Here is a 27,529-nt window from a genome sequence, read left to right as displayed (position 1 = left end):
GAGAAATATTACGGATTTGCGATAAGGAAAACAAAAGTCCCTCCCAAAACGATGCAAAAAATCCAAATATCACAAATGATCGAGCCAGTAATTAACAAATCAGAAATATGGTTTGCGACACCGTCTGAAATACCCGAAAATTTGTTATGCGAGGAACAGATTATATCTTATGACAAAGGGGAATGTTTTATTTGGGTATCAAATAACCATGAAAACGATACAATTACAATTAAAAAAGGGACTTGTTTAGTCCAAATCGAGGTTTTAACGAAAAATGATTTAAATAAATGGGAAAATTCTAAACGAAACATTGTTAACAGTATTAAAACTTCAAATAACGAATATACTTTGACTGAATCGCAATTTTTAAACATATTTAAAATGGATCATATTACGGATATGGAACTTAATCAAAAATTATGCGAATTATTATGGAATTTTAAGGATTTATTTTCTGCATCTGAAAATTATATCGGGCTTATTCAATTTTACCAGCATTCAATTTTAATGACTGGTAATCCCGTAGCAAAACAGCCATATCGTGTGCCATATAAGCACAAAGAGTGGTCAAAAAATAAAATCCACGAATTAGAAAGAAATGAAATTATACGCCCAAATATAAGTCCATATAGCGCACCAGTTATCTTATTACCAAAAAAGAATGGAGATCTTAGACTCGTTATAGATTATAGGGCTCTCAAAAAACAAGTAGTTAGCGATAAATTTCCTCTACCAAGAATAGACGAAATTCTTGACTCAATTTAAAGCAAAAACAAAATTTTTACTTCTTTAGACCTTACCCAAGGCTACCACCAAGTGAAAATGGCCGGAAAGGATTTCCCTAAAACTACATTTTCAGCATCCGAATATAGATCTTATGAATACTTAAGGGTACCATTTGGGCTTAAAACAAGTTCAAGCGCGTTATGTAGACCCCTATTGCACCTGTTGAGAGGATTAAGGAATATAATTCATTTTGTCGATGATATTATATGCGTGGGGGAAAACACTGAGCAACACTTGGCAACTTTAGCTAAGGTGTTCGAGAAGTTCAGGCAAGGCAATTTAAAATGCCGGCCTGAGAAAGTAAATTTTTTCAATCCAAAATTAAATTTTTAGGAGTAGTAGTAACCCAGGGAAAGATATCCCCAGACCATGATAAAATAAAATGTGTTGAGAACCTCAAGCCCCCCAGAACTATGAAAGAATTAAGGGGCATCTTAGGCCTTACTGGCTACTTTAGAAAATTCGTACGCAATTATGCCCAAATTGCTAAACCCCTCACGGAATTAACCAAAGGAAACTCCCATAATGTTACCTGGTCCCAGGAAGCTCAAACTTCCCTAGACCAACTCAAGAAGGCACTCACTTCTGAACCAATTTTATCACTCCCTGATTTCGAAAACGGAAAATTCATCGTTACCACTGATGCTAGCTCAAAGGGCATAGGCGCTATCCTTTCGCAAACAAACCCAGAAGAAAACCCTAACCATCTAAAGTGAAAACCCAAACAAATAGAAAAATTTATATGCTATTAAAGTAAAACTTTATCAAAGGGCGAAAGCATCTATTCCGCCACAAACTTAGAATTATTATCTATTATCTACCACTTGGACAAATTTAGGCATTATTTAATTGGTAGAAAATTTATATTACGATCAGACCATAAAAGCTTGCAGTACCTGCACACCTTTAAAAACCCCACGCGCATTCGAGCGAGATGGATTATGAAAATCCAAGACCTAGATTATGAATTTGAAATTTTAAAGGGAGAAAAAACACAGCTTGAGACTTTTTGAGTGGATATCCAGAAAATTGTAAATTGGACACTGAAGAAAAGGAAGTTAATGCTATCAATGCTAAAAGCAAACATTGATGTAAAAAAAACAAAGTCAAAGACGCAGTAAAAGAAAATTAGATTAACTATTGTACCTTATATTTTGAAAATATAAAAATAAAGCAAAAAAAGGACTAAATGGGCGCAGCACTAATTGAATATTTCGTGAATGATAATGCTTTTCCTGATAAATTCAAAACTATTAGACAAGAGATAGATAATTTCTACTATGATCTTGATGAAAAAATACTGTGTAGAATTGTGACTGCTGAGACAAATAGAAACCAAACCTCGATAATGCCTGTATTACCACAAAACTTGATAGGGCCTGCATTTGAATATTTTCATTCGGACACAGGTGGACATTTACGAATTATGAAAACTTTACATAAGCTAAAACAATACTTTTACGTACAATCGGCACTGACAAAACTTAAAGACTTTGTAAGTACATGCGAAGCATGTAATTTGAGAAAAAACCCCCCAGCTTATCCAAATCCTCCAATTGGAAGGGTTCCAGCAGCAAAGTACCGCTTCGATATCATCTCATTTGACCTGTACGGGACAAATGGAGGCTTACCTGTTTCTAGCAGAGGCCATACATGTATTCTTTCGGTTGTAGATCATTTTTCCGGATTTACTTTTGCAAAAGCATTAAAAAATCAAGGTGCTTATGCCACAAGTAAGGCATTAGCAAAATTATTTTTACAATTTGGCATTCCTAATAAAATTTTGAGCGACAACGGGAGCGATTTTGTTGCAAAAGTAACAAAAGATTTAATTAGTTTCATTAATATAGAGAAAATGGTGAAAGCGCCGTACCATCCAAAAGATAATGTAAAAATATAAAACTTGCATAAAATATTTTCTAACGTTCTAATTTTTAACAAGAAAGACAATAGTCGTAAAGGTGACCCAGTCTTAACTTTTATACACTAATTTGTCCCCCCTGATTTGTACTAAGATACACACGGACATAATGTCCTTTATCTTTGTTTGCGAGTTTTTATAATCCCTTACTTGGTATATTGCGTATCTTGACGGTACTATCTCTGCTCCTAAGATTATCATTACGACGTCCTACCTAGGATGAGTACAACATACAAGAAAGTCAGGCACAAACTGGACAACTTTAATACTGACCAAGAGCTTAGAAACACACCCAAAGTTAAGGGGAGTACAAATTTCAAAATAGGAGACATTGTTTACAGAAGTAAATAGACGAAAACGGAAGGAAAAAAACTTTCAAATAAATATTTTGGACCGTCAAGACTAGTCAAAAAATAAGATAACGACTATACCTTTAAAATGGAGAACCCCCATCGCGGAAAAACTTACAAGGCGCATGTTAGCCGAATAAAAAGAGCAAAATTTCCAGAGAAATAGATTTCACATCCCTCTTCTACTGATTCGTCAGATTCGGAAAATGAGCCCCCTAGGTCAAGACTGGCAGAGCTAAAACCCTTTAATTTCTAACAAGGTTATTTTGAAAATGAAAGTGATGAACAAAACTTTGAAGAATTTTTGGCAATGGAAAATCTAGTTGTTCCTAAGAAAAAATCCCTAATACCAGGATTTTTTCCTGAAATAAAGACGCCAAAAAGTACAAAAAGTTATTCATCGGTGAGCGTGGGAGAGTTAGATTATACAATATTTCCAAAAACCCCATTTTTTACCGATATAGTTTCGACCCCATGTCCCCTCCAAAGATGGTTTCCCCTGCAACACTAATAGAAAGGCCCCCGTCCTTACATTAGGACTTGAAAAGAGCTGTAGAAACCCCTGTTATGACTGTAAATAAAACTCCTCCCAAAGATTTAACTAAAACAAACCTGCGAGAAGCTATGGATTTAATAAATTTTCCCATAAAAACGAGTCAAAGTACATTGCCCGAGAATAAAACTCCAAAGGATGACCAGCAAGGTTGAGATCATGATATAAAGGGGTCAAAGGTAAACAAGAAATACATATGGATACTGAATTTTAGGGGGTGGTACAGCGTGCAAGGACTTTCCAATACCCCGAAGAACATGAAATTCAGACCAGGACATAACTCCAAGTCCACTAGCAATTCTTCCCCCAACAATCATTTATAGTTCAACTCTCCCGAGGTGAAGCCTCCAATCAAGAAAGGAGGGAATAAAACTTGGCAGGCTAGGAAAATAAAACTGTATAACTGACTGGCCTGTAACATCTCACAAAGTAACGAATCGCTAATCCCTCATACAGAGATAAAAGACAATCATTCCGAAGAGTCTGACGGTGAATCAGACCAAATAGTAGCTAAAGAAATAGGGAAATCAAGGCCGACCTCAGCAGCCGCACACGGGAAACAAACGAAATTAAACGGTCAAGAATTTTTTAAAAAACAATACAAAAAATTTGACCTTTTTTCGCTATACAACCCGAAAAATAAAAAACCACAATAAACCGAGGAGAAAATCACGACACAGTCAGGTAGAACGGTCAAAAAACCTGACAGATGGAAATATCCATAATTAATGAAAAGGCAAATTTTAAAGATATGAATCTTTGAAATAAATTCAAACCATAATAAATTCGAAATTTTGCAATTAAAGTTAACAAATTCAATATCAATGAAAAAAAAAAATAATAATACGAGTAATGTCAAAACGTTGACGATCACAGAAAATAACCAAAGGTAGGAAGCTAGTGGTCTACTGAAAACGACAAATGGCGTTGGACCACGTCGTGTGGGAAGCCCGGGGAGGAACTCAAGGCCCATGATTGTTTTGTAATTTTTTTGTGTGTAAATGAACGTAGGAAGGGATATTTCTCAGTCCTTCAAGTGTAAGAAATTAGTATTTTTATGCCAATCAGGGCCAGTCAAAACAATACTTAAAGTTTGAATAGAAACTTCTGTGAGCTAGTTAAGTTTTAGTTTTTTGGATCAGAATGCTTTGAAAGAGAAACAGAGAGTTTACTTTCTTATAGCTCCGAGGAAAAAAAAAGAGAAAAGCGTTTTAATTTCATTATATTATATCTATGACGTATGCTGTCCTACAGCTGTGTTAAACATTACTTTCATATAGAAACAAAGGCATTTACGTCTTTAGCTCCTTGGCGAAAAAAATTTAATTTCATTAGTTTATATCTATGACGTATACAATAACAGAGAGATCACGGTTCTATTGTTCGGTAACAAAAATGTTATTTAATTTCATTGGTTTATCTATGACATATCTTGTGCTCTAATTTCTGTGACATATTTTCGCAAGTCAGTCACGTTATATCTTACCTATGCTAACTCAGGTTCCCCTCAGATTTTATATGAAAAATCGACCCATGTCCTAACCAAGATGGACATTATTAATTTGAAGGTGTTTCTCGCTTAACGGATTCTAATAAGACTTTAATATAATATTTATTTATTTAGTGCTGAAGGATTTGCCCAAACAATAGCCTTCTAAAAAGATATTGATGTCAGTTCTTCATTACGCTTATATTTTTTGCCAAGCATCAACTGGAATCTACGTGGGCAAGCTTGGAACCCTGCATCTAATTACCTCATTTGAAAGGCGAATATGAGGCACCAGTGTTGACTTGTAATTACGGAAAATCCAAGAGAAGAACACGGGAAAACAAAGAAGAACACCTCTGCATTTCAGCCGTTAAACCCGGAGCCCCATGAGAACGTCTAAGCCAAGAAATAGGGAAGACATCAGAAAACTAGTGGGTAGAGGTCTCCACTAGTCCTTGTTATGTCTTGTTCCCTCATTGTAGTATCGTTTGCGTAAAACCGTGTGGTTATGACGCTGCAACATGCGTTTCTTATACAGAACGGACTTGCGTGAACAATGCAGGCAAAAAAAAATATCGTAAAATTAGACCTCAAACTTAATAATGTAGGGTAAATTATGTTTATTTAATATCGATATTTTCGTTCTCCAAACAAATTTGAAGACATTTCTGTTTTCAATTTTTATTTTGAGTACCAATATTAGTGTATTTATTTAATTCTGTCTCATAGCTAAAAAATTATAACCCAATTAATGCGTGAATTATTGTATGTGTATTTACTTCAAAGAACATGTGATTCTGCCGCGTTGTTTTTATTACAGGAAAGTAAATGGACACTCTGGTCATTGAGTATTACAATAAGCTGCCCAGTACAGATACGACCCAGTAACATCTAGTTTCATCATATCTCAACCAACGAAGAGTACTCACCATAACTCCAGGCAAGTTTCATCCCAACTTCGTCTACGAAAACAACAGTTAACTTCGACCGTCGTTTCTTCGACCATGAACCATATTACGTATCAGGTACCACTATATTTGAACCTCAGTATCAAGTGCTTTAACGAACTATATAATCACTTAACTGCCGAGAACCCCATCAATCAGTACAAGACAACAATATTTAACGATATTTGAAGTTAAATAATATTTAAATTTGAAGATATTCGAAGACGAAATTAAAGACAATTTGAAGTTTAATTCTGAGAACTCCATCGATCAGCACATGATAAACGATATTTGAAGTTAAATGACATTTAAAGACATTTGAAGATGAAATTAAAGACAATTTGAAGTCTAATTCTGAGAACTCCATCGATCAGCACACGATAGACGATATTTGAAGTTAAATGACACTTAAAGACATTTGAAGATATTTCAGGCAGAAATTAAAGACAATTTGAACTTTAACTCTAATAACACCATCGAGCAGTACAAGATAAACGATATTTAACGATATTTGAAGTTAGATGATAGTTGAAGAGGTTCGAAGTTGAATTTAAATACAATATATTAAAAGAGTCACTATAGTAGGACGACAACCCGTTTCAAAAGGCACAAATGAACAATTTTACGCGAGAATACATTCTCTATGTGCCTCAAAAATCCTAAAAATGATATGCTGAGAAGAAAAACACCAACACCTGTAGTGGGAAGAATCATTTCCCAGTTGACTATTAGAACGATATTCAACGGCAATTTCCCAGTTGACTACTAGGGAAAACTTGCCGTGTGAAGACAACTAAAGTCAAACTGTTCCATGAAGAAACCATAACGTGAGTACTTCAAAATTTTGCCAGGACAATAGGAGTGAAGGACAGTAATTTACAACAGAAGGGTGTAGTACACTAAGGACACGAAAGGTGATGAATAGATGTGAAGCGAAATTCGTTACTTCCCAACAGCTTTGACAATGCAAAAATTTCAATAGTGAAAGTGTTTTAATGTCATCAGTGAATATGATGATCCAAATATTGTATGTTATAAATCGTTTGTGTATGTACCACAAGTAGAATTAGGTGTAATACTATTATGTTATTCATTTAACGTTGTGTAGATAGTATGTAGTACGTCATATAGACAGCAAAATAAAAAAAAAAAATAATTTAAAAGTATAATAGTCCCAACCTTATTGGAAAATTAAAATTAAACAGTGTTAGATGTATAAAAAAAAAAAAAAAAAATTTTTTAAAACTACGAATAGGCAGTTTATAATGAAGGGACGTCATTATTTCATGGGCAGGGTGATATGTACCATGAGTAAGATGCGATGTATTTGAAATACCAAAATAAAGTTCCTTTCTAAAGATAATTCCGACTTCTTATAATTAAGCTAAATCTAGTTGCAAAAATGAAAAGTTCTTAATCAGCAAAAAGAGAAATTGCATTTCTAGCTTCAGTCAGACAACAGCGCTAGTCGTTCTAATTTTGCTAAGATAAGTGTAGCAAAAAAAAATGCCATGCATAATATTTATAAGGAAATTTAAAAAGCAAAAAACTGTGTGAACTCCTGAATCATCTGAAAAATCTTTAAGAGATTATTGGACGAGGATTCGCGTCCTTGGGGCACGTGAGCCAATGGCAGGCAGTCCCTAGAGCGCAGGACGAAAGAACTGCGTTTGGGAGTGGGGTAAATGTGTTTTTTAATTTTAATATGAAGTCAGACCTGTACCGCAACCGCAAACGATACCGCAAACGATTAGTACCGCAAATAATCTCGGTCACCATTATTGTCATTGAAGTGACCCGTTGCTGTACAACTAAGCATGTAAGTTCAATAAATCTATTGTCTTTTTATATGTGTTTGTTTCTCTTGTATGTCTGAGTCTAGTCCGATAATAGGTAATTAGTTCGCCAGTCTCCAAGGTAAATGCTCCCAAAGGAATCTGATCTCCAGATAGCTCAAGAAAGAAGAAGCCACATTTGTATGTCTACATATTCAATTTTCTCTCATTAATTGAGAGCGGCGCCAGCCTAGTTGACACAATCTCCAGCGCTATAAGTGGCGCTATAGGAGAAATTTCTATCACCACAGTAGCGAATCTTCCCATTACCACAATATAAGTTCTTTTATCGCTACACATGTTGGACAATAGTATCGTGTCCCCTTATTCTTTCCCCCTCCCAGAACTCTATTAATATCGTTAATAGGACTGAAATGGACAATGGAATTGGGTTCACTAGGTGGTGTATATAACAACCAAACCCAGTGTCTCACCGATTTAATCGACGGGGCCCTGACTGGGAATATCACCTCCTTTTTATTAGTACGCACTCCCCCTTCAAATTCTGTTTCGCATTGGAGCACAGTAATGCCGATATTTAAATGGGCGTTGGCCCTTTCAAAAATATCTATCGACCTGAGTGTTACTGGAAATTTTCCCTCTAAACAAGAGAAATCTACTGGGGGAAAATCAGACCCCTCCTTCCCGTGCACGGCCCATTATTCCAAATTTCTCTTTGAAGCGTCATCTTTCATAGGTTCAAAAGCTGATATGAGGAAAGCGTACATGAAATATTTTTGGCCTGCTTCAAAACAGATTCGTTGAACGCCCTTGCATCCTTCTAAATCGGGATTATATTTTTAAACTATAGCCCTCTCCCCCACCCCACTCCCTCTTAAAATAAAATAAATTTTTTAATTTACATATATTTACACTTAAATTTTTAATAAATAAAACTACGGAACCACTCCCGTTCTCATTATAATTCTTGAGATGCGTGAAAATAGTGTCAATACATTGCATAAAAACTGTTTCATAATTTTCCAAATGAGAGTACAACAACAATATCTCGGTGTGTACATAATGATCGTACACTTCACTATGTCCTTCATTCAGATAAAATATTTTCAAAACGATTGAGGCTTTGATTCTGTCCCTATTCCCCACACCTGAATCTGGTTTTCTAAAAGTGCACGAATTTTTTCTGCATATTCATGAACGATATAAATGGGCTCAGTTATAAAATCCCCCCCCCATAAGTGAATTAAACGGATCCCCAAAAGTTGCAGTATAAACGACTATTGTATTCAATATCGAATTTGTTTGATGAAATTCTGGTAGGGATGTGAACTGTATATCATTACCGCCTCCTCCTTGTATATTATCGTCACCACCCCCTCCACCACTTTGTTCAACAATAGGGCTGTGAGAATCCATCGAAGACATTTCATTTTCAATTAAATTTGATTGAATAGGGGCTATGTTTATTAAATCAGAGGGGAAGGGTTCTCATTTAACTCTTTGGTAAAATTGTCTAAAATTTGTAATGTATTCAGGCTTAGCCATGGTAAGTCGCCCTCTGAACCAACTACAATGCTTTGCTCAACTATACTAGCGTCTACATCTAAATAATTACTCAATATAATTGTCAATAAATATTGTCAATAAGTTGTCAATATCAGAAGCTATTTCATCTAAATTAAAATTACTATGCCATTCATTATCGTCGATAGCTGGTGTTTCAATGTTCTGATTGTCACGAAACTCCATTGGTGGATCAATTTGGACCATTTCGTGACTTGTTTCTTAAGCTGATGAGGGGACAGCGCATATGGAATCAATGTAACCTATAAAAAAAATAGCCTATTTTCAAGGCGTCTATATCACCCTATTTTTACAATTGGATCATTATTTTCATATCATTTAAACATGTGCTTAAAAAACACGCTTAATAGTAGCAATATCACTATATGTGTGCATATAGTGTCATTTGGATAGTTTTTAAGCTTTGTAATCACGTCAATTTCAAAAAACTGACAACTTGTATTTATTTCTATATCATTAACAATATTGATCCTATTTTTCAGTTAAAAAATTTAATTTTAATACTAAATTGGCCATATTATACTATCTCAGCGAATTATCTAGTAGACAGAAAAATAAGGAGCGCGTGTACCGTTCACACACACACATACAAACACGCACAATAAAATAACGAAAATCATGACATGTAATATACTTAATGACATCGCTATTGAATTTGCAATACTCATAGTTTTCTCAGCGAATTATGTATTAAACAGAAAAATAAACAGCGCTTTGCGCTGTCTATAATGAAAATTACTTTCTAGTTTCATCTTAATTTGCTCAAAAATAGAAAACAAACATGATATGAAACTATTTGTCATAATCAACATCTGCCCCCATCCCCTCTTGCAATTCATAGGATTTACTCTAGACAATATGAAGGGAATAAAAAAGTATCTTTTTCAACGAAACCTTTGCTAAGCTGCTATCCTGATTTATAAGATTCAGCAGGTCGGGTGTGTGCACTTGACAGGATTCGATAATTTTAAACGCTCAAAAGGAGTGCGTTATATTTCCTTTGGGAGAAAAAATCTTTAGCGAGAAATAAAATTTAAAAACTAAAATTATGATCTACAGTTTACGTGTTGAGGGCTGTAGGGGCTACATCATTTTCGCCTTGTATAGAGGGCGAAGGGCCTGGCAACGTTTGTCTAGGTATGGTGGATGGACCAGCAAGGTCATAGCCATGTATAGGCGTGGTACACTGAGCTGAAGGTCTTGGCCAACCCCCTTACTGCACAACTGATACCCTCACAGGGGTTTTATCAGTGGTTCTCCCTTTTTTGATTGCGGGGAGCATTTCTCACAATTGTCCTAAAAAAGAACAGAAAATTTAGTATAAAATAATGACTCCCTGTTACAGAAGAAAAGAAATTAGATAAAGTAGGATTTTTATGAAAGCCTCTTAAACTAATAATCATCTAAAAAGCAGATAAAATCTTTGAATACGAAAATGAGAGCATTTAAATTGCCCCGTCCCTACCTTTCCGGCAAGGTAAAACTTTGAAGATTTAACTAAACCATTATTTGTCTTCATAATGCCATTTGAAAATAGAACACTCCCCTCATTAGGTATAATTGTCTGCAAAAGCATCCCTTTTCCGCTCTGTTAATAAAAAAATATCTCTTTTAATTTGCAAATAATTCGTTTCCCTTTCTGAGACCATCTAGAATTATGTGAACCCGTAAGTTTAATCCTTTCAATGTGGTGCTACCACCCTTGTTTTTCTTAATTTAGATAAGGCGCGTGCGAAGGTTGTTTACGAAATCTCCCCTCTCGAGATATAATCACACACAGTTTTTGTCTATATCGCGAGTTTGAAGATTCTGGTGGTTTTAAATGCATGTGAAAAGACACTTTAAAAGAATAACCTTAAATGAACGAATTAAATGGTAATGAATGGTGGGGGGAGGATGGGGTTACATAGTGGAAAAAAGAGCGTATTTACGCTTTCTAACGACTATAAACATCTCGTAGTGGAGATTTTTTTTTTTGGGGGGGGGGGTATACCCTGAATTTGAATATATTGGGGGGGGGCTGCAAAAAATGATTTTATTTGGAAAAACCTAAGAAAATTTACTAAACAGGACTTACATTATAAATATGTGCAGCTAAAAGTTCTAAGTCCACAATGTTCGATGCTTGTTCCATTGTGTCTTGAAATGATGTGTTACTTCAACCTCAAAGCATGTCCATTATAAACAAAATCTCAAGGCTGAATTGTGATGTAAGAGAAATCCATTGACCTAGAAATAGGTGTCATTGATCCTGATTTAATTTTATGGTGTCAATGCGCAATTGGGGCCAAAGAGAAGGAAACACTACCAAATTTTGAAAGCAACTCAAAAATTCTAAAATACTTATATCATTCCTTAAAGTGCCTCACTATATTTTGCCCCCAACGCCCCTAATGTGCAAATATATAGCCCAAATTGTATATTTTGCATGCTTTTTTTGTTTCTTGATTATGTAACTCTAATGTACAAATAGATGCAACAGCAAAGAAGCAATGTTAACAATATCAAGAATCCAAAAAATGCGTGTGGAATATATTATTTGGGCTAAATATTTTAATTTTGGGGGGGGGGGGTTAAAGTAAATTGAAGTGCTTTTAGGAATTATATAAGTTGCCTAAACATTTTTTGGATTTTTGAAAGCTGTTTTCAGAATTTTATGGTGTCTCCTTCTCAACGACCCCAATTGTGCATTAATACCAAAATTATCTTTCCTATGAATAGACAACAGGCTCCTAATCTTGGAGATTATGACAACCTTGTATATTTAGATGCTCGAGAATGGCTGATAGTTAGGATCAGACTAGTTGGGATTGGCTAACTGCAATCTTGGAAAACTTCTGGTTTTTCAGAATTTAGACAACAGTTACTCCGGCAGTCTAGTTTATCCAAGTACAATTATTCTTTCTCACAATACTTCTCCTAGATTAAATCTGTTCAAAATTGACTCGGTGGGTGATTTGGATATGGTGCTCAAACTTCAGAATCCTAAGTCCAAGATTGGACAGCATTTTCCAAGATTAGCCTTAAGATTTAAATGTATGTCCAAGATTAGACTCCACTGTTGTTTATCAGTATATTTAAACAGTTTGTGTTGTATATGGTTAAAATATTTAAGCTAATTACATACTTATTATAATGATTTAGACAAATTCAATGGTGAAAGGATCCACTTTCTAAGTTGTATGAAAGCGAATTTACAACAATTTGACTTTTGTTTGTGATTATTTGTCTGACTGCTGGGTATCTTACCCTAGCCTAAATTGTATATTTCATATTCATTTTTCCATACATCACTCTTTTGTTTCAACTTAATACCTGCAAATTTAACCAACATTGACAAAATCAAGAAAAAGAAAATGCATGGGAAATATATAATTTGGGCTATACAGTTGCACTTTAGAGGGGCAGGGGTGAAGTAAACTGAAGTGCTTTTAGGAATGGAGTAAGTAAGTATTTTAGGATTTTGTAAAGTTGCTTTCAGAATTTCATAGCGTTTTCTTTTCAATAGCCTCAACTGTACACTGACACCCATTGGATTCCTTTTTTGTCCTCTTTCCAAATATTATGTAGACTCCTTTCCATACATTTTGGCTTTGCTGAAAATGTATCTCACCCCTCTGAGCATCCTGTATATAGCTCTAAAAATAGCAGTTTTTTATCTCTTGATGTGTTGTATAATTGATAGATTGCCTGCACTTGAAGAATTTCAGTTTGTATTCCTGCAGTCTGGAATCTATCTTTATCTGTGACTCAGCATATTATTGACCAAAATAGGCTATTATTTGAAATGATTGTAAAAGTAGGTAAAAATAGAAGGAAGCATGATAATCTGATTAACAGAAACATCATGAATATTATAAAGTCAGAGTTTCGTGGTTTTAGTGTTTCTTTTAGTTAACTCTACCAGTGATTGGTACACTTACTCATGGACGCCAATTTTATGGTTTGTTCCTGTTCGTAAATGTTCAAAAGTTCTGCTTTGCTAAGGTTGTTTATTCCTTGTACCTCAATCGAAGTTGTGCTTTCATTAAAGTTCTCTTTTTGTATGAGCAAATAAACTAATCAAAGATAAAACAAGACTTCTAACCCTCTTTTCCGTAACATCACGGGCTTTTAGAGGGCAATGATGATCATAAGACAGTAACTGGGACTCTAGAGGGACTGGGACAGTAACACGGGCAGTTCATCTGCCTGTTTTTTGAGTGCCTCTTGGTAGTCACTTTTTTTTTGTTGTGAAATAATTAAAATCACTTTTTTCGGGAGCATCGTTGCGGCCGATCCCTGGTAGATGGGGTATTTTCACATATAACGTATGCAAGTCTATACATAAAAAGTAGTAACCAGAAAGTACGACTGTCCATCACATGCATGTTTTATATTCAGCAAAACCTTGCGTCAATGGCCCTGCATGTATTAATCTAAAGTTGAAAGTAAACTGTCTCAATAAGATAAATTCCCAGCCATGGTTAGCAAGTAAATATTGTCGTCATCACTTACAAACATGGTTTTATTTCAGACCCTAAACAAACCTGAATGGCGACCACCTAATTGGGCGTTTGGACCAGTTTGGACAGCTCTTTATACTGGGATGGGATATGCTTCATACTTGATATACAAGGAAGCAGGAGGATTTGATGGTAACATTTTAGCGTGTTAGAGGTGTTGCTGAAATATCTATCTTCAGCTTAGGATATGAATTTTTTGTTATTAGTCCTTCTTTTCTGATGTCAATCAATGGGTAGTTAGAAGATCATGTCACTTTTTAGCTGGATTTATTGTGCAATACCCCTTGTCTTTACCTACTTAAAAGTCAAATATTTTGATTTCTGCAGCTTAGGAAGTTTTGTACCTCTGCTACACTTTCAGAGGATAGGGTTACCGCATATTGCTTAACTTAATTGCACAGATTAAGCTGAACATATTTTCCTTTGGAGACCAAGTGCAGTAAATATATATATATATATATATATATATATATATATATATATATATATATATATATATATATATATATATATATATATATATATATATATATATATATATATATATATATATATATATATATATATATATATATATATATATATATATATATATATATATATATATATATATATATATTCTGTTCATTTTAAGTTTTAAGTTCGCACCTTACTTTCAGTTAAAAAAAACTTGTTTATTTGTTTAATTTCTGAACGTTTTTGAATTAATGCAGCTTTGATTTTGGCTCACCGTACATGAAAAATTAAAACGAAATTTGCCTATTAATTTCACTTGTTTTGGCTAAATGGCTTTCTCGAAATTTTGTTGTGACGTAACGAACTTCTATATTCGTATGTTTTTATTACGTATATTAGGGAGATCGCCCCCTAGTCAATACCTCGCTCTTCACGCTAAAGTTCGAATTTTGTTCAATCATAAACTCCTGAATCACAAAGGCAGAAAATCTGACTACACCTCCACGGAAAAATCTCTCCTCCTGGATTTATTACCATTACTCACCACAATTACCCTTAACATCTCCATGCGTAAAATTGAGTCGGCAAATTGAAAGCAAGATATAAGACGAATTTCATAAAGGAATTCTGGAAAATTCCCAGTGTGTAAAATTTCCCCTGAAAAATTCACCCCCTGAAAACTTCCCTCCCCAGTAAGAATTATCCCCGTGGAAAATCCCACCACCATAAAAATTTCCCCATCCCTACCCGAAATATGTATGCATACTTCCCAATAACAAATACTATAAGTAAACAATGAGTAAGTTTTGTAACTTCTCAGGGGATGGAGGGGGGGGGGTTTGATATCTCCAAATGCACAGTTATTCGGCCTTTCAACTATGCTGAACAAAACGGCTATCTCAAAATTTTGATCAGACGTTTTTGATAAAAAAAGGGGCGTGGGGAGGACTAGTTGCCCACCGATTTTTTTGGTCACTTAAAGAGAGGACTAGAACTTTTAGTTTCCGTTTAAATGAGCCCCTTCTCGATATTATAGGACCGCTGGATCGATACGATCACCCCTGGAAAAAAACACTCATCCGTGATCTTTCTTCTGGCAAAAAATACAAAATTCTACATTTTTGCTCATAGGAGCTTGAAACCTCTACAGCAGGGTTCTCTGATACGCTGAATCTGATGGTATGATGTTTCATTAGGATTCTATGACTTTTAACAGGTGTTCCCCCCTTTTTTGGAAATCATGCAAATTTTCTCAGGCTCGTAACTTATGATGGGTAAAACTAAACTTAATGAAACTTATATAATGGAAATCAGCATAAAAAGTCAATTCTTTTGATATATCTAGAGTTTCGGTTGCTATTGAGCCGGGTCGCTCCTTACTTATAGTTCGTTACCACGAACTATTTGATAGTTAAGTAAAAAAAAAAAAACAAGCCAGAGCCTTTTTAATGACAAAGAAGAAAATGAAGGTTGGGAGGGTTAAATTCATTCATTTAATCAAGTTCATTGACCAATTAATTGTCAATATGATACTTATAATTAGTTTGATCCTACTTAATACAGGTCAATACACGGAATAAACTCCAGGAAGATTAAGGCAAATTTGAGAATTTTCTGAGCTCACTCCAAATCATTAATTGGCTTATATTTTCAAATGTAGAGGGTTAGGGGTAGTCGTCTGGCTCTTAATTGTGGTAATTTCTCTTTTTATTAATCTTAACTCATTTATTCAGATTTTATTTGATTACTAATCGCTGTTCATTTTAGGTTTTAATATGGTTCTCTATTTCGATAAATAAAAGTTCAAATAGGGATAAAAATCCTTTTAATAGAGAATGTTTCACAAACAGTGATAGAAATTCACAGAAAAATACCAGATATTTCATTCGCATATCCAGTGACCGTCATCAGTAGTAAAACTCTGATGACGGTCACTGCATATGTGACCGAAATATCTGGTAATTTTTTTTCGTCATGGTAAGGCAGTTTAGGCTCCGAAATTATCTAGGCTCTCTTTTTTTTTTTTTTTTTTTTTTTTTTTTTTTTTTTTTTTGATTAAAAAAAATAAATAAATAAAAAGTTATTTCTCTTCGTATTTTAATTCTATTTATTTTTGTTCTATTAGTAGTTATTTCTGTTTATAATATCGGCTAATCGTCGACGTGTTTGTAAAAAAAAAAAAAAAAAAATCAGTTTTTCTTCATGAAAATTAATATTTTGGATTGCAATTTAAGTTTAAGGAAAATTTTAATTTTTAGTCAGAATGCTCGATGAGCTTTATTTTTGTGTAATACTGTTTAAGTAATATTTGTACCATACAATGTGGTGTGGATAAAGGGAGAGGGTATTTTTTATAATATGGACTGAAAAATGCTAAATTTTTTATCTTCTATTGGACTGAAGCCATCCTGTAGACACTCTTGAATATATCTTCTCCCAAAATCATATTGTGTTCGTTTTCGTTTTATCTGTTGGCTTTTTGGAAAAGACATATGTTAAGATAGATAAAAAATTCTGTTCATTGCCTTAAAAAATCGGCCGTCACGAATCAACACAAACAAATTTTTCTTCAAAAATTTGTTGCCCTCACTGAGGTCCCCTTGGAACTGAAAACGCTTGTGCCCATTTGACAGAGCTGAAACCGATTAGAGGCAACCGACCCGTCCTCCATGCCCTGTTTCCCTCGGCCGCACTCATAACCTCCTATCAAAATTTTTAGATTGACCTTTTGTCCAGGATAGTTGAAAGGTCTAATAAGTTTGATTCCAGGGCCGACACAAGCCCCGCAGCTCGAGCAATGGCCATAAATTATGTAAATTACCCGCTGTTCTCTGATTTCCCTTCCACTTATGTATGGAAGGCATAGTTGTAGAAACGTAGTAGAGGGTTTATTTTATCGAAAATTCAAAGTTCAAGTGCCCTTTTTGACGGCCAAATGTGTTTGGACGGCAACCGGCCCATTTCTCGTGCCCGTTTTGCAACTCGTGCCACCGAAGCACTCCATGGTACAGGATCAAAATTTTGGAATAGTCATATTCTTTAGAATAGTTGATAAGCCTAATAATTAACCTTATTGGGTCGAAATAACCTCCGTACCCCAGGAGTATTGGCCCTAAATTATGTAAGTTACCCATTGTTTACATATAGGTTTTAGTTGAAAATGCGGGTATATCTTATCTTATTCGTCTGGTCAGCTTAGAACTCTTGGATATTGTTTTCTATGTCAAGATTCCCACGAGTTTCCCAAGGGTATTCTCATAAACACGTTATTTATAACACGACACGTCACTTGAACACGTACACGTTGTGTGTACCCGAGTGTTCCAAATGCTTTATTTGTAATACTATTTAAGAGGGGGAGGGGGTGGGCTAAAAAAAAAACATTGCTTTCCCATCTGCCTAAAAGTTTCCTACTTAAGCTGCTATAGGACTTAAAATTTGCTCACCGTTAAGTAGCAAGGTGAACCAAAAGACACTATGTGTTTCCAAGTTATCAAATTAGCTTTTCTGCAATATCTGGTGAGCGGGTTGAGGCTAAAGTTGGCTTAAGTAGCTTTTAGGGAGTGCTGGGGGCGGTAGTATGCTGCTAACTATAAAAATATAGAGAAATATCATTAGTTATTTTTAGTTAATTATTTATTGCACAGGCTGTTAGGCAATAATTTTTGTCCTCATGGAGCTCTTGTTCCGCCCTTGTTCCGCCCAGATTTTATTATTATTACTATGCAAACAAGCAGAAGTAAGCACTGTAGTACAAGCATGACTTACGAGTATGTTTCTCCATATAATTGGGGAAACTTTGTTGATCAAAGCATGCACTGAGGCAAACGTCACTCTAGACCACTTATATAAACTGTGCTCTAGACACACATAAATTGCATTACGGTCTTAAGTATTGTTTAATAAAAAAGTGACCCAAGAACGTATTTATCTTGCTTATTATATTTTAGAAATTAGTGAAATCCTTCAAGAGATAAATTTGACTTTCTTCTTTTAATAAAGGAAAACGAAATGTAATGTAATAACCCCACTCAATCTGTTTCAAGTGCCTCCACAGTGCCATAAAAAGGTTAGAACCCTGTATATTAAAGAAAAGGCACTTCTCCATGAAACCTGACGAAGGTAAACGTTATGTTATGTAGTAACCCTATTCAGTCTAAGTAACCCTAATCACTATAATTAGAAACGATGTAATTTCAGGAGCTGCCAAGTTGCCTCTCACACTTTACGCTTCTCAACTTGCCTTGAACTGGGCATGGACGCCAATATTTTTTGGACTTCACAGCATCAAAGGAGTATGTAATAATATCTATATATCTCTCTCTCTCTCTCTCTCTCTCTCTCTCTCTCTCTCTCTCTCTCTCTCTCTCTCTCTCTCTCTCTCTTTCTCTCTCTCTCTTTCTCTCTCTCCCTCTACCTCTCCCTTTTTCTCTCCACTTATTATTTGTTGTTTCCTGAGTTGCTTCCAGTTTAACTGTGTCACAGACCCTCCCTTAATGCCCAGAGGTCGCCTTAGGCTGTGTTCGAAAGTTTGCTGAATTTAAAGTTTTTTTCAAGCTGGCATCATAAACCAACTGCTGATGAGAAAATGTCGCAAAAAATATGTAAACCAACAAAATCAGCCAACTTTTGTGAATGGCATAGGGCCATATCCAGACATTAGGGTGTGGTGGAGGGGTGGTGGGATGGACTGTGATGCAATTTAACTGGGAGACATTCCTTATGTACATTTGGTGATGATTTTCTGAATGAAATAAAACAAAGATAGTATTGGTATAGTGTTTTGTACAGTAGACTAAAAAGACTGCACTGTAACTGAAAAAAAAAACACAAAAAGGAATGTAAAGCATAAGCAAACTTTGTGCTTGGGTTAGGCTATATCCTGGCATTAAGGGAAGGGAAGAGCTGGGTAATATTGGTGTAAGATCCCTATTTTAAAGTGGCAATGACAACAGTTCATGTATCTCCTCTTCTGAACTAGACAGTGTATTTGCAAAAATTCTTTCCTTGTTACATTCAGAAAATTGTTCAATTTTAAGAGCCTCTTCGAGTTCAGCTGGGTCCCAACTCCCCTTCTCATTCATAATGCCTACATACAGCTATAGGCTATAAACAAAATTATTCAAGTTTTGTTGTTAGTATTATATTTTGTACTTATTTCTCACCGACTTTGGTTGGGAATGCTTTGAGTCGAATGGAAAGTGCAAGCCACCGGTAGGAGGGTAGCTTACATTGCAGTTCAAGCGAAAATAGTTAGAGGATAACACATGTAGCCTAATTTTGTCTGGAAGATTTTGGAGTTGAGATTAATCCCAGTAACTAATACCAAGTTTCGATATAATTCCAAAATACTTCCAACTACCATACCCGGAAGTCTTGCTGGACCAGAGATGTTCGGATGCATGTATACCTGGGCAGAAATTATATCGGGGGAAAACAATTGCGCTCGACTGATATATCTATCAGACTTGGAAATACTACAGTTAAGCCAGTGTCTTCGGTAACTTATTTGGGCCTCCCTGTTGGGACTTCCTTGTTAGCTATCCGCTTGCTCATTGTTAGTCCGATGCCAAAACAAAAGGTGTCATTTGTTAGTGTCATGTAGTAGTATTGTGGCAACAAACTCCGTTTCATATCGCATGATTTTAGCAAGGTCATATCATGTAACTGCGCTGCCGCATATTGTGTACATTGCACCTCTCTGGAGAATGCTTTAGGAATATGATATTAAGCACATTCGGTCCTACTACTTTCTTTATGCAAAGTACCTGTTGAGGCCACCTTGTGGACGTGTAATTCATATATTAGCCTACATTATAAAGTTGCAGAACCCTTTGAATATAAAGTTACAGATCTGTTCAAAAAAGATCGGTAATTTTAATGCAGGGCTGTCGTACGAGTAGTTGTGCCTACTGCGACATTACTGTCGATGTAGTGTTTTAAGTACTTGCTCTGCATTGTCAGTATTGTGCATTGTGTATTCAGTCTCTTTCCTTTTTTTTTTAACGTGTTGTACTCTGTCTTGTACTTTTTTTGTAGTGACGGGTTATAAAATAAATAAGTAAATAAAATTCCTTAAAATCTTGATATACCGATCCCTTGGTATCCTCTCTGGCAAGGAATACCAATGCTAAACCTTGGAGTCAACAGTCCCAAATTAAATGAATCGTAATTTTTTTTTTTTTTTTTCGGAGTGATTGGAGAAGATGCTGTTTCGGTGAGCTTTCTATTTTCAACTGAAGCCAGACAATTGGAATTTTAATGATTTTTGCGATAGTGGCTCTTCGCTTACATATTAAATTCCAGTTGTAAAAATAGTGATTTATAACTTCGAAATTACGGTATCATTTAATCTTAAGGAATTTGCGAAAAAGGAAAACGGTGTTTGCATAAAGGAAAATGGAGTTTGCGCAAAGGAAAAAAGGCGTTTTTCTGAAAAATAATTAGATGTCAAAGAACACCCAGTAACGCGAAATAGAAAAGAAAAATTATGTAGCCATGGGCTATACCTAGGCGTTAGAGGGAATGGAGAGGGATGAGACGCAGTTAAACTGGAAGTGATTCTTAAAATTCAATCTAAAAAAATTCCTGAGTCTGATAAACTAAGGATTTTGTTATGTATTTCTTAGATGAAAATACAATAAGTGCTATGGCTTGTCACACAATAACATTAGGACATAGTTTTGCAACAATGCTTGACAATTCTCATAACTAATAGATAAAGGAGCTATATTAAGTGTAAAAACAAAAATGGAATCTTCTGATACACATTACGAAAAAAAAAACACAATCGTTTGAAAAGGACAATTTAAATGACTTTCGTAAGTACCATGGTAAAAACACGTACCAGCAAGGAATGTCTTGAAAGCTCTAATCCAACATGAACAAACTGTTTCTTCTGGTAAATTATAAACCATGTTCCGATAATCGTGGTTCGCTTGTGTTTAACCCCTTTTACCTTACCTTAGACCTTAGTTCCCCCATGGCCAGGTGTGGCACATAGGGCATCAACGAAGCCTCGCCAGACGTCCCGGAGCGGAGCAGCAGCCGTGACATCCTCTCACTGTGGTTGCAACGACAGCTCAGCTCTCCGCAGGTCTCGGTCGTACTGTCGTCGCAGGGTGTGTTTCGGTCGCCCTCGTTTTCGCCCACCCCGGTTGCCACTCGTAGACAGCTACGCAACCCCTTTCAGCTAGTTTATAATTCATTTAGTCTGTGTCGAAGCACGGTTGCTTTTTCTTAATGGCGAGTAAAATTGAATATCATAGGCAGCACAGTAGTGCTGCGTAATTAAAGAGCCACAAGTGTTGTAAATAATGCATGATTGGGTTTTTCCCTGGCCACTTCTTTAAGAAAGGGTGGTCGTAGAATATTTAGGGGGGTATTTCACTGGAAGTTGAAAATTGTAGTTCCCTTTTTAAGAGTCGAAAGCGATTGAAGGATAACCAGTCTCCTTCACATTCCATTTTTTTTTCTCGGTCATCCATTAAGCCCCCCAAAAACACCAGATGAAAATTTGAGATAGTCATTTATTTCAAAATAGTTGGTTCAAAGGTTCAAAAAGGTTCAATAAAAAAAAGCCTCCGCAGATGACATGACCCCTACTGCCCTTGGGGGGCTGTAAACAATGCACATTTCTAATGATTTAAACGTGGGTTTCTCAATGGAAGGGGGGGCTGGTTTGATGTTGAGTGGGTGTGCGATTGACTTGAAACTTTCAGATGTCTTTTTGTGGGTCAAAAGGATCAAACGTTTCGATGTGGAAGACCTGGAAATAGGTATAAAAAAGTTTTGTCTCTGATAATTTTGAAACTTATTGTCGTAATTCTTTAACCCACGGGGAACCTAATGTTCAAAAAAGAATTTCGGGCCCTCCCGAAAAAAATGGGGCCTAAAAAAGGATCTAAAACTTTTTTTCCCTAATGGGCTTGTAACTTACATCCTTAAGTCCTTCGGCTACGGGAACCCCAATGAAAAAGGAAAAATCGAAAAAAGTATATGTTGCCTAAAAGCAACATATACTATAAACATATACAATATATAAGAAGAGGGCAAAAACTTTTTTTAATCAAAAGCGCTTTTTACTAAGGCTTTCCTTCGTCTCTTTTTAGTAACTTTTTACAATAACTTTTACAATAACTTTTTTACAAGTAACTTTTACAATACATAGTAATACATAGTAACTTTTTAATCAGTACGACTTTTTCTTTACACAGTCATGCCAGAGTCATTCGTAGGGTTGGTAGTGCCCGGGGAAAAATCAATTGTAGTGCCAACTTCCCGACTCAAAGATAAGCAAAAACGAATCAAAGTGAAGAATTTGATCAAAGTGAGCAACCTCCCAGCCACGACACCCGGAAATCTGCCCCAGAAAAATCGAAAAAAGTATATGTTGCCTAAAAGCAGGCTAGAAGAGGGCAAAAACTTTTTTTCCCGGCCACTTCTCATGGAAAGGCTGTCGTAGAATTCTGATGAGGGGCTCATTCGATGAAAGTTCTAATTCTTTTTTTAAGGATCGAAAGTCATCTGAGGTTCGTCAGTTTCCCTTTTATTTTCTCCCCATCCCACCTCGTAACTCCAATTATATTAGATCCCAATTTTGAGATAGTCATCTTGTTCAGAAACGCTGAAAGATCTAGTAAGCGGGCCCTGGGGTCAACATAGATCCCACAGCTTTGGGGGGAAAGGCCCTAAATGACGTAAATTAGTCATTGTGCACAAATAGGTTTTAGTAGAAAAGCTCCTAGGGATTGTTAACTCGGCTGAGACTCCAAGAGTTTCACATGAGTATGATCTAGAAACGACACAAGGCACTGTACACCCAATTTTTCAAATTATCTGTCTCAGGAATGAAGAGGATCAATTTGAACCATTCAGGGAGTGTTGGGGGGGGGGGCTGGTCAAGCGGATTTCAAATTCTGTCTTGGGGGGGGGGGGGTAGACAAAAAAAACACTTTGTGTGTCCAGGTCTTCGGAATAGTATATTCGTAATATCTTGGAAACAGCTTATGGGATGAAGTTGAAACTTTCACGCACTATGGGAGGAGGAAGGAAGCAGGTAGGGCAATTGAATTTCAAATACTATGTTTGGGGGAGGGGGAAGATGCTTACTAATTTTGTGTCCGATCCGGCAAAATGTTTTCGCACTATAAGCTTTTCGGGCACTCAAAAGGCACAACTGGAAAATCAGCTCTTATGACCATTTTCATCCATTGAGCCCTTCTAGTAAATATGTGGACAATAATCTGAGAAACTGCAGTATCCATGTTCTCTATCCCTCCTTCGGGATGTCTCAATTAGATTTTAGCCGGATATTTATCAGTCCATTTCTGGGCCGAACCTTTATTATTGATAAAAATCCATAGTACACAATGAATATAATTATATTTTCAACACAAGCCTGACATTACGTGATCCCTGTGAAGCTTACGTCCAGAGCTAGAAACGTTCCGTTTTTTATTTCCATGCGATGTCTTAGGCTAGAAAAAAACAAGATTTGTTCTCCCTCTGGAAAGTTACTGAATATTATATTGTAATTCAGAGGTTTTATTCTCCATTTCATGGTCCCCTTACCGGAAAAAGGAGATTGGTGTTTCAGAGGATTTCTTCTACTGTACATGTATAAGGGGGGGGTAGAAATATGAAAATAGTATTTCAGACCAGTAATGGATTTGGAGAGGAGGTCCTTCCGATTAATTTGAAGGAGGGAACCCCCCCCTTCTCGCTTAAAGGTATGCTTACATCCTAGGACTTACATAACCAAACAATGCGACTGTAAGTGGTTTGCTTCTTTTTATATGTTATATATTTTGAAATGTTCATCCAGATTCTTTTTTTAAGGAGGGGAGGAGCAGTGAGGCCACAAGCTCTGGCATGTTTTCAGGATAAATAAAATACCACTTTTTTCACAAAGTGTATGACTATATGGCCGCAACCCTTCAGCACCATTCGAATTATCAACATATGCCGCTTTTACACGGATAAGCACATCCTGACTCTCAGAATCAGCTGAAAATTTCAGCTCTTGCCAAGTGAGCGACGGCTCATCAGATTCTTGTGGCTTGTCAACATGTATGTTACTATCATCAAGAATAAACGGATAATCTGTCTCATAGTATCCTGGATCATCATAAGGGCGGTCAGATGAGGGGTATACGACCTTAGCAGAGTCTAGCACCAAATAAACTTTATTATCTGCATCACGAACATATCGTTCAACATTCTGACTCAGATCGAACGGGTTGTCTGTCCCGAAAGGAAGTCCCACAACACTATCTTGATCAGCAGCAGATTCAGATTGCTTCAATGAATGATGAAAATCATTAATAAGACTAGATCTGCTATTGTTATCACTTTCATCAATGCTTTCAGTAGGCTTCGACTCCTCGTCAATATGAACTTTCTCGAGAGCAATAGCTTGGAGTACTGGCATTTTGTGTAGATCATTATCGCTTTTTTGCACTTTTTTACATTCTGTTTTGCAATGAAGCATATGCTTTTCGAGTCGACCTTTTCTTGCATATTCTTTTTGACAGTGTGGACACACTTTAACATCTTCTGTTTGGCAAGCTCTTTTTACATGAGCCAGGAAATTATGTTTATTTGTAAATGTCATTGAGCAGCGATCACAAAAATAATTCACGCCACCTGGCTTGCGGCCATTAATATGATAGCTATTTCTATGATCCATAAGCTCCTCTTTAACGTCAAAGTGAGTAGAACAATCATGGCATTTGTAAAGACCTGTTTCAGTAGTTTCAGTTGGCGTGATGCCACAATTGGCCAAGTCTCTTTCATTAATATAAATAACGTTTATGTGAAAGCGCAAATAATGTCAGCTGGCCTCATGTTCAGCATATTCTGGCATGTTTCAGCTTAGCTATTCTAATATTTATGTTCTCGATAATGGCCAGTTTAAGTCACAGTCCCTATCTTTCGGAAGAAAAAAATTGTCAGAACCTAGAAGCTTGCGTTTCCTCGTCTGCGGGGCAAATATCCAGATAGATATGTATTTTCGTCTGTATGTGTGTTGTTGTTTTTCTTTTCTTTTTTATTGCCACGGGGAGTTTTTTTTTTACCAAGTTTTGGAAAACTCTCCACCCCTATCACTCCCCCTGTGTACAGGCAACATAATATTATCAAGTTCCTAATTACATGCATTTTGTTTAATTCTTTTAGGGTCTTATTGATATACTCCTGCTTGATGTAGCTGCTGCAGCCACAGCTTACAGCTTTTTCAAAGTAAATTCTACAGCAGGCTGGATTCTGGCTCCCTACCTTGCCTGGCTATCAGTTGCAACGGCATTGAATTACTATGTCTGGAAGAATAATAGTGACACGGATGCTGCTGCTGTTGTTAAGAAAGGAGAATAGAATATTCTTTATTCCTACTAGTCATTGAATTCCTACTATTTACTTTATTGCTTATACTTTTGAATTAAAATACCGATGGGCTTCGCTTTATTTTGTTTTGTGTTAAAACAAGTATTGTACCGGAAAGTTGTTAACTCAAAACAAAAGTGTCGCTTAAGCACGATATTAAAAGAATCCAGATTGATGAATAAAATTTGATGATGAAGATTTCGGTTGGAACAGGGAAAGTCATGAATTCAGTGATAATCAAGCAGATTTTACCTCGAAGCAAAATGGCCAAATCCACTATTTAAAGCCAAAGAATATTAAAGCCGGAATAGTTAAAAGTCAATCTGGGTTGTTACTGGAAAACCTTTTCGTCCATCTATAAATAAACTAGGCTATCTTGTTTTGTTATATTTATCTCTTTAGTTGACAATTGACATATTAGTAGAATCACTTTTCTCACCTGCTCCCAAAAACATTACTTTTCTTACTTAAGTTCGACATATTCTGACTTGCTTATATTTGTTCAATAGCAAACGCTTGTACCACTCTATCGAGAGTTGAGATACGTAACTAAAGTGGTGCACGTAAATTGGGCGGTACAATGGCTCGGTTCTGCTTTTGGAACAATTCCAAAGTTTCACCTTAAGAGCCTTAGCCTTTTCGGATAAACCCAGCTCTGTAAATCTCTGTTTAGTTCTTTATTTGTATGCCTTTTATATTGGCAGATGTAATGGTTTACGTAAATTCCAAAAATAGACGATAAACTTTGGTACATGGTCTATATTAAATAACGTGAGAATACACGTAGAGAAAATAAGGTAGCACAAGAACAACTAGCTACGACGAAGGCGAAAGATGGACTGCCTTTAGAAATGAACCAAGAATATAACTTTCCTGGAACGGAAGTTCCAGCTATTGGTTCTTCGACCATGCCTGGGACCGAGCCCTCTCCCACGACTAGCTTTAGTCCCAAGAGCCCCCCCTGGACCGCTCTCGTTGACACATAAATGCCCAAATAACTAAGAAATAAAGAGATCTATTCTTTTAAAAGATTGAAAGATTCTTTTTTTAGCATTGAAAGATTCAGGATGACATAGGCGACAGCAAACTGTACGTTTTTGTTTCTTAACCGCAAAAGTAAGGTCATTAACATAAATCAAAAACAGAAACGGTCCAAGAACAGGGCCTTGAGGAACACCAAACTCAACTTCAGACAAAAAGCCGGAATGGAAATCTACGGAAAAGTTCTACCTGACAAATAGGAATCACACCAAGCATGAGCCTGTCCTTTTACACCAATGTGTGATAGCTTATTCAGCAGAATCTCATGAATTTAAGAATCAAAAGCCTTACGGAAATCTAGGAATATAGCTGCAGGAATCAAACCAGAGTCAAGCGCGGTGTAGAGAAAATTTAAAACAGTTACACGTGCATGCTCCGTAGAATGTTTAGCTCGGAGGCCAAACTGAAAATCATGAAAAAATCTTTTAGCCTCTAGAAAAGCAAGTAGACGGGAAAGCATGGTCTTTTCAAAAAATTTGCTAAAAATAGACAGCAAAGATATAGGACGATAATTGGCTGGATCATTTCTTGGTCCACCTTTATACGAAACAATTACTCTAGCTCGCTTAAGAGAACTAGGGAAAATTCCATTTTCAAAAGAAATATTTATAAGCTTCGTCAATAGAGAAATAATTGAAGGAAGAATGAACTTAACTACCTTGGTTGGAATGCAGTCAGGGCCAGACAACGAAGAATCTTTCAAGCTATTTACAATCCTG

General features: G+C 36.1%; 1 protein-coding gene across 1 annotated transcript in view; it reads left to right on the top strand.

Moving 5' to 3' along the window:
* The window catches only part of Tspo (Translocator protein), a 43,304-nt gene extending 17,454 nt beyond the window's left edge, over nucleotides 1-25,850 (top strand). Inside the window, exons 2-4 of the mRNA XM_089102661.1 lie at nucleotides 13,943-14,063; nucleotides 18,588-18,682; nucleotides 25,566-25,850. Coding sequence (XP_088958787.1) covers nucleotides 13,943-14,063; nucleotides 18,588-18,682; nucleotides 25,566-25,760 — 411 coding nt within the window. The 3' untranslated portion in view covers nucleotides 25,761-25,850. The remainder of the gene's footprint in view (nucleotides 1-13,942; nucleotides 14,064-18,587; nucleotides 18,683-25,565) is intronic.
* Nucleotides 25,851-27,529: the final 1,679 nt, after the last annotated feature.

This window comes from Artemia sp. Qi Xiang Cuo, chromosome 2 (assembly GCF_049724085.1).
Source record: "Artemia sp. Qi Xiang Cuo chromosome 2, ASM4972408v1, whole genome shotgun sequence".
Taxonomy (NCBI): Eukaryota; Metazoa; Arthropoda; class Branchiopoda; order Anostraca; family Artemiidae; genus Artemia; species Artemia sp. Qi Xiang Cuo.
This window is presented reverse-complemented; position numbering and strand designations above follow the sequence as displayed.